The sequence below is a fragment of the Notothenia coriiceps genome, unplaced genomic scaffold, assembly GCF_000735185.1.
Source record: "Notothenia coriiceps isolate Sejong01 unplaced genomic scaffold, NC01 NC01_scaffold00032391, whole genome shotgun sequence".
NCBI classification, from domain to species: Eukaryota; Metazoa; Chordata; class Actinopteri; order Perciformes; family Nototheniidae; genus Notothenia; species Notothenia coriiceps.
This window is the reverse complement of record NW_011365092.1, coordinates 4,956-13,334: the sequence shown is the minus strand read 5'-3', so window position 1 is coordinate 13,334 and position 8,379 is coordinate 4,956. Positions and strand designations below refer to the sequence as shown.

The following is an 8,379-nucleotide window of genomic DNA, read 5'->3' as shown; positions in this document are numbered from 1 at the left end:
ACACACACACACACACACACACACACACACTCACAGCATCCTGTCTTCTTAAAGCTGTGTAAGTCACCCCTTGTGCTAAAGGAATAGCTAATCTATGTTTATTATGTGTGTGTGTGTGTGTGTGTGTGTGTGTGTGTGTGTGTGTGTGTGTGTGTGTGTGTGTGTGTGTGTGTGTGTGTGTGTGTGTGTTAGAAAGCAGAGATGTGAATATTTTATGCATGCACACAGTTCACTCCTGTTAACGCATTCATAAATTTGCCTACTTATACTATGTTAAGCATTTCAACCTTTGAATCTGTTTGTAGTTTATTAGTTAAGATCCCAGTTTACTGGTACGCTGCCTCTGGCTTTTTAACAAACGTTCAATGAATAATCGAAGCAAATTGCATAAATATAAAAGAACACTACTTTATAAAACAACATCTAAATAAAAACACTTCCCTGTTCATAATGAATGAAAGGAAACCAGTGTTAACAGAGATTTGTCAACACGTTATTCCAAACATTGATTATAGACGTCAGCTTCATGAACGGATTACGGGTTGAGAACAGCGGGGAATAACTGGTGGCACACGAGAAACACGGTTAAAGATGATTACATGTTTTCATTATCTGATGGTTTTAAATCAGGGACAGTCAACCATGTAATGAGCAGCGCCGTAGGGAAGCAGGTTTTCACTCCAACCAAGCAAAACACCAGGTGACTTGACTGATGAGATCCGCCTCTCCGGCTGAAGGTGGGCTCATCAGCCGGACCCTGCTGGGCTGTTTGCCTGAGACCTTCTGTCGAAACACAGTCTATTTGAGCTGCAGCTCCTAATTCAGGTGTTTTATTCTGGCCAATTTGTCAGTGATGATTTTATACCTACATAGGGATAAAAGGGGAATAAAGTTAATTAGCTTGTGTGACAAAAAATAAACAACATGCTGGCTCAGGATCTGATGACGAACTATTGATTGTAGGGTAACCAACAAATCTTCTTTTAATGAAAGAGATCCTAAAGCAGTTTTATCTTTTAATTCCTCCATAAACAGTGTTTCAAAGGAGGATACGAATCTGTGCAAAGATAGAGCCCTATCACAGTGATCCTTAAAGCTAAGAGTTTGACATTTAGCAAAGTACGCGTATTTATTCCGGTAGTAAGATGGTTCAAGGTTCAAGTTTTTTTTAATTTATCATATGAACAGCTACAGTGTAGTTATTATGATGAAAATCTTAGGTCACAGGCTCACTCGAACAGTGCAACACAATAAAACAGATAAACAGACAAATATAGTGCAAGTAAATAGTAAATACAAAAAGAAAAATAGTAAAAAAAAGTAGTGCAATAAGAGTCTGTATGCAATATATTAGATAAATAATTTCTAAATAGCAGCCAGATGAAGTTGTGGATGTTGTTCCAAAGTTCAGGTGTTGAGCAGTCTTATTGCTGCTAGACGGCAGCAGACAGAACAGTTTATGTGTGGCCACGCAGTCGTGTGTGAACAGGGAGTAGAGGAGAGGGCTGAGCACGCAGCCTTGAGGGGCTCCGGTGTTGAGGATCAGGGTGGAGGATGTGATGTTTCCCACCCGCACTGCCTGGGGTCTGCCCGTCAGGAAGTTCAGGATCCAGTCACAGAGGGCGCTGTTGAGCCCAAGGTCTCTGAGCTTGATGACCAGTTTGGAGGACACAATGGTATTGAAGGCTGAACTGTAGTCAATGAACAGCATTCTCACATATGTGTTCCTCTGGTCCAGGTGTGAGAGGGCAGTGTGGATGGTGAGGGCTATGGCGTAGTCTGTGGACCTGTTTGCTCTGTAGGCAAACTGCAGGGGGTCCAGAGAGTCAGGGAGGGAGGAGGTGATGAAGGTTTTNTTCTATTAGATGTGACTCTTTGGCGTTTCTGTTATTATTAACACTGCTGCTTTATTTGTTCTGACTGCTAAAATCCTCTGTTATGCCGTGGGGTGGGGGAGCCGGGGGCTCGGATCCTTGTCAACTTTTTCATACGAGTTTGCATCCCTGTATGTTAAAAAGCCTCAGTCACCTTAATTCATGTAATAAAAACATCTCAGGTCAGTAACACTCAAAGCTAAATGTGCAATACCATGTTCAGCTATGTTACTATTTATAATGTTATTGTCAAGGCACACNCAAGGTTACCACCAGTGGGAGACAAAAGGCTATTTATTGTAACGATAAATATATAAATGTGTCTTATAGTTGTGTTGCTATCTGACATTATATTTAATTTATTTATCGTTACAATAAATAGCCTTTTGTCTCCCACTGGTGGTAACCTTGTGTTAGGCATTGTTATGTTAAGTGGGGCCAACATGTTACATCAGCAAGAGCACCACAAGTCCCACAAGAAGAAATCATATGCCATTTTAGTTTAGTAGAGGTGGGAAGTAACTAAGTACATTTACTGATCTACTATACTTAAGTACAATCTTGAGGTACTTGTACTTTACCTGAGTATTTTCATTTTAGGCTACTTTGTACTTCTACTCCACTACATTAATTGTATACCTTTTAGTTACTTTACAGATGTGGATGAATGATGTGAAATATAATCAAGTGTTGGATCAGACTTTAGTTCCACCTGGAGTAAATCCACAAGCTACCCTGCAGTATACAAAGTCATTCAAACTAGCTGCACCTTTACCAGCTTTGAGAACATTTTCATGATCAATCATTATAAAACATAGCATATATATTATTCTGAAATGCACCAATCTGCACAATGGCTACATTTACTTTTGGTACTATAACTTTATTTATATATGTCAATACTTGTTTTCTTTTTACTTGAGTAACATTTGAATGCAGGACTTTTACTTGTAAGTACACAAATATTACTACACTCTGGTACTTCTACTTTTACTCAAGTATAACATCTAAGTACTTCTCCCACCTCTCCCACATATTTATTCATACAGTCAATACTTCATAAACAGCTGATGAGGCTGGTTACAATAATAGCGTGTAAAGATACATTTAGTGTAGGGTATCAGATGTTTTCACTGCTGCAGTGATCTGTCCATGCACCCGGGCTGCACCGACCTGAGTCGCCTCCCTCAGCCGGTAACACACATCCTCCGCCAGCAGAGTGGCCACATCGTCGCCGAGCTCCACGCCTGAACTCTCGGCCATGAGTTTGACGGAGTCCCGGGAAACCTCGGCGAAGCGTCGCTCCTCCCGGTCCGCCATGCTCACGGCGACCACTCAGAAACTGAAAGGAAACAGCTCCTACGTTAACGTTAAGAGCTACCTTTGGCCGTTTATAAGCCCTCTACATCTCCTTGGACACGAACAAAAAGCGGAGAGCGACAGGTCTTTTTGGAACCTCCGGGCCTCCGTACAAAAGCACTTAAACTAGTGTAAAAAAGTTTAGATTTAGATTATGAACATTGAGTCGTTATTTGTGAATAAGCTATGTCCCGAATTTACTAAAGCACATATCAGATTTGTTGCAGGTATTTACCCTTCGTGTACCCGTAATGTATTAATGATATTATTTCAAACATTGAAAATCACCAAATGTTTTAATGGGCACACAAGTGTTGGGGTCTCTTCACATCATCCTCACAACATGAAACCAGGGTTCCATCTATCAGCTGGAACAAACTATTTATGTGACTATTGTGAACATTAGTCAAAGTTAATTTGACACCGATACAACTACACTAGTCCGGTGTGTACATGTCTGTAACTGCATCATTTGGGTAATATCAGAGTAAAATACAGTGAGGCAACAATCACGTACCGGCTGTAGCTAGCTACAATCATTCGAGATGCTAATAACTAAAGTTAGCTGTCTACGGATAAAGAAAACGCCATGCAAAATCGTTGGCATTTTAACAATACTTTACCTTCTTATCTAGAACGGCTGAGTATCTTCAGAGGGAACGTTTTACATCAGCGTAGCTATACACCTCAGACTGTAAACATTAGCCGCTCCATTAACAGTGTAAAGTTAGAAAGCAAAACATAAGTACATCCGGCAGTCCCTTCAAAAATAAGACAACCCTGGAGAGACCATTCCGTCGGTTTCTGAATAGTGTGACCCCTAGTGTGACGCACATGTGTTTATAGGGGTTTATATACATCTATGGTGACTGACTACTACGGACGAGGGTGTACAGCGTCAACGTTGAGGTAATGCATTTCAAACGTTTCCTTGAATTAACTGAATACATTTGACCTAAATAAGTGCAACATCCGGTTTAATATAGGTAACTTGACTCGGCTTGGGTGCTTGACATCTTCCGTATACTAGTGACGCGCTTGGAGTTAAAGGCTTGTGATTGGTGAATTGAAAAGCACTGAGCTGCAGATTGGTTAATTTAAAAGCAGTTACAGGCAGCTGGTCCTGTTGAATTGAGAGCTCACATGGGTCAAATCAGAACACGAATATATATATAAAAAATATATATAAAGCGCCAGTAAGACTCGCATTTTAACTGTATGAATCTGGCATCTAATGTTAAAAGCTGGGCTTCTGTCTTGCTGTTCTGGTCCCAGGCTTTCCTCTGGATGTTGGAACCTGGATCCAGGGATGTACAGTGTCTGATGAAAGGCAGGAGCAACCATGCAATTTTTTTGTCCACAAGAATCCTATGAGTAAAATTGTGCTCAGACTTGCATGCCTACATTTCAGGTGCAAAATAACCCCTACTTGTGACACCCATGCTATGAGCATATTTATTTTAACATGTAAAACAGCTTGACCATTTTTTTTTTTTTTTTTAAATGTCCTATACACCTAGGGATGTGCAGGCCATTGTCAGTCAAACTGGAAGAGCTAAATAGGAACATTACTGTCTGAAATATTAGAAGTAGCAGTAAGATTTCCTGTTATTCTACTGATGTAGAACAACGAGTTCTCAAAAAAAAAAATACAGCTGCATTCAGTTACATTTGCATGTGAAAAGGTTTAAAATCTGGAAACCATAGAGAAAACCACAACATGAAGGGTTAGATTAAAATTAGTTTATTCATGATTCTGAGCTCAGACATCTCATTTACTCAGTTCATTAATAAAGTATTTACAATAGTTTAAAAAAAAAATACATTCATAGCATCAACTTTAGATTTTCCACAGACCACTTGATCTGAAATTGAAAAGTTCATGTCCCATCTAAACTGCTGACACACAAGCTCTCTCAAGTCAAACAACCGTAATTAAAAAAATATAATAAATTCCTTATGGAAAGGGGAGGATTTAAAAAATAAAACATGTTTCCATAAGGTTTTAATGGAGCCGTGTTGTTCAGTGCTGATGCTGGATTCCAACTACGACCACTTCCTGTCAGAGCGCCCTGTTTTCCCAGATCTCCTGCACCTTGCTGCTCTCCAGCTGCTGCAGGTGGAGGGCCAGCGGCAGCAGCAGGTCGCTCAGGTGCTGGCTGGAGAAGGTGAAGGCGTTGTGGGCTGTGGCCTCTGCAGTGGGGGTGTTGACAGAGGAGGCTGATGGTGGAGAGGAGGAGGTGGAAGGAATGGATGAGCAAGAGGGGAAGAAGGAGGTGGGGGAGTCTAAACCAGGGGACAGCTGGGGGAAGAAGGTCTGCTCGGGGGTCTTGATCTTGTTGGGGAGGCCGTGCTGGAAGCGGCAGCGCGTTCCGTACAGGCAGAACCCGAAGGAGCTGAAGGTGCGGCACAGAGCTCCCCGAGGCTTCCACTCCTTGGCCTGGGGGTGGAGCTGGGGGCTGGAGCCAGATGGCGCTGGAGTCTTCTCCTCCATGACGTCAGGAGACTCCAGACCACTGCCGACATCTCCGCCCTCTACATGCAAGAAGTTACAGCGGGTTCCAAAGGGACAAACACCAAAGGAGCGGAAGGTGCGGCAGGCGACATTCCTGCGGTAGCGCAGGGAGGGCCGCTGCTCGGTGGAGCTGTGGACGAACAGGCAGCGGTTGCCGTAGTAACAGTGGCTGGTGGTGTGGAAGCTGCGGCACAACTCAGTCTTGTACTTTGGGTGGCGGAAGGGCACGTGGAGCTCGTGGAGTCCGTGGGCGAATTGGCAGCGCTCGGCGTACTTGCAGAAGCCGTTGGACGAGTAGCTGGTGCAGAGCTCCGTCTTGTAGCGGGTGGAGCACACCCAGGGGATGAGGGGCGGGGAGGAGGAGTCTACCAGGGGGAGCAGGGCCTTAGCCAGGGAGAGCCCTTCTACACCAGAGTCTTCATCAGAATCCTCGCTGGACAGCAGGTTGTCCACCATCTCCTCGTCTTGGTAGGTAGGCAGGAACAGGGCGTCACTACTGGTCTGTAAGAAAGATAAAGAGCGTTGATTGAGTTAGCATGGTATACAAAATACCTGCTCTGTCTACGTACAGGAATCTGTTCCCATGGCTTCTTAAACTTCATGTAGTTGTAGAGACAGTTTGCTAGTGTAGACCATATGGTCCAAGTTCAGGAAAAACCTCAATCTACTGCTCCTAGACAACAACATTTCAGTATGGGAAGTTAGCTCACAATTGAAAACAAAAAAAATGGTGCCCATGGCCTGTACATGGTTTGAGCCAACAATATCACAATGCAATGGGTAAGATGACTCAGAGGCCCAACATCCAATACTCTATAAAAGCAACTAATTAAGACTGTTAGGTAGGGGTGAAGAAAACAAATATGTTTGATACAACTCTGGTGTTACGTCTGGGCTTGCCTTTGAAGCTCGCCAATTTAGAGTTTTTATGTGTTGCTGGCATTTTATAGCCATATTTTAATATATTAGAGAGGACTTGCTTTTAAAATCAAAACTCTCTAGTGTGATGATTACAGCTCCTCAATGTTTAACCAGCCCAGCAGAATGGAAAAAAACACAATATACTGTCAGCTGTTACCTTATATCTATTTTGATTGAGGCTGCATTGCATGAATATGGTTATTACATCAATTTATATAAAAAGCCATAAACAATCAAATCACAAATAAATATGTTTTCCCATTTGTACCTCTATACTTTTGCTGTAACAATGTAAATGTCCTCTGTGGGACTAATAAAGGTATTTTGATTCAAAATGTTACTCAAGTCTACCAACCTAAGACAAAAGTCAAAAGTCTAGACAGCAGTGCAATAGTAGCTTGACTTACCTCAAACATGGCTGCAGACGGATGGAGTTGCTCGGAGGACTTGGAAGGTAAACGGCGGCAGAACAGAGCCGCAAAACCGGACTGCGAAACAGAAGGCCTGGGTGTTGTTAGAGGAATGGCACTGGACCTAACACTGCTGGGTTGTTATGGAGTCACAAGCAACGAATGAGTGTTCTCCGTGCGTCTTTTAAACCGGCCTCAGCTCCCGCCTTGCACATCAAATAACACATCAGGTGTGCTCGAGCTGTACGTCACGAGCCGAGCGACCAATCACGTCCGGGCGCGGGACGAGCTGATGACCCAGTGATAACGGTAGGCTACATTAATGTCCAGGTATTTTACATTAAGATGAATACATTCAATCAATGTGTAATCATTTATGGGAAAACACGTGATTTATGACATTGGTCGTCGGTTAATACTTCATATGTTACTGTTCTATGCACGTACTTTAATTTGACTGATTTTCCAAAGTGTGTTTGCTGTCCTTAACAGAGAAATAGCTAATTAGTTTATCACAGGACTCAATCAACATCCTCTACTGTTGAAGGTGAATGCCTCACATTCATTTAGGTTTGTCGAAATTAACACCTCATGCAGTCGGAAGCAGATCAAACAAAGCTTCTAATTAAAAGCCGTCTGGAATAACACAGCTGAGTACAGACTAATATTTATTTTAGCTAGTATTTGTTTAAGCTTTTCTTTATCAGACCCAAAGCAGAAACCCTTTTATATTATAGAACATCAGTGGAAGGGTGAAATACATCTCTGTATACAATGAACAGTGGTGTAAAGTTACTCAGTATATGTACTCAAGTGTACAATATTCACATAGGCCTACCTGAACTTACTGGAGCAATTGTATTTTATTCTACAAATACTCTTGTACTCCACTACATTTTGGAGGCAAATAGTGTACTTTTTACACAAGTACATGTATTTACCACTCAGGGCCGGCCCTAGACATTTTGGTGACCTAGGCGAGATTATGATTTGGTGCCCCCCCTCCAAGCAATACACAATAGAATATATAAAGAATAAATGAACAATCTCTACAAAAGACCAATACACTACAACAACTGAAACTTATTGACATGTTGTTTATTTACATCAAGAAGGCTTCAAATGTATTCAGTATTGTATGAACATGTTTTAATTGGGGGATTGACGTCACATCCTCTAGGGCAGTGATTCTCAAATGGAGGTACGCGGATCCCTAGGTGTACGTTGGGGTACTGCAGGGGGTACGTGAGATAAAAAAAATAAAGGTTAATTAAAAAAAATACCATGCATGATTACAAAA

General features: G+C 42.1%; 2 protein-coding genes across 2 annotated transcripts in view; both read right to left on the bottom strand.

The window, feature by feature from the left end:
- The window catches only part of taf6l (TAF6-like RNA polymerase II, p300/CBP-associated factor (PCAF)-associated factor), a 358,002-nt gene extending 354,056 nt beyond the window's left edge, over positions 1-3,946 (bottom strand). Inside the window, 2 exon segments of the mRNA XM_010788964.1 lie at positions 3,048-3,216; positions 3,857-3,946. Of these exon segments, the coding sequence (XP_010787266.1) occupies positions 3,048-3,194 (147 nt within the window). The 5' untranslated portion in view covers positions 3,195-3,216; positions 3,857-3,946.
- A 1,053-nt stretch (positions 3,947-4,999) lies between these two features.
- cth1 (cysteine three histidine 1) lies at positions 5,000-7,217 on the bottom strand. The gene is made up of 2 exons (XM_010788950.1): positions 7,077-7,217; positions 5,000-6,249 (listed from the first exon to the last, which is right to left on the bottom strand). Exons 1-2 carry the CDS (start codon positions 7,083-7,085, stop codon positions 5,296-5,298), a joined length of 963 nt encoding a protein of 320 aa, XP_010787252.1. The 5' UTR covers positions 7,086-7,217; the 3' UTR covers positions 5,000-5,295.
- Between the last annotated feature and the right edge of the window lie 1,162 nt (positions 7,218-8,379).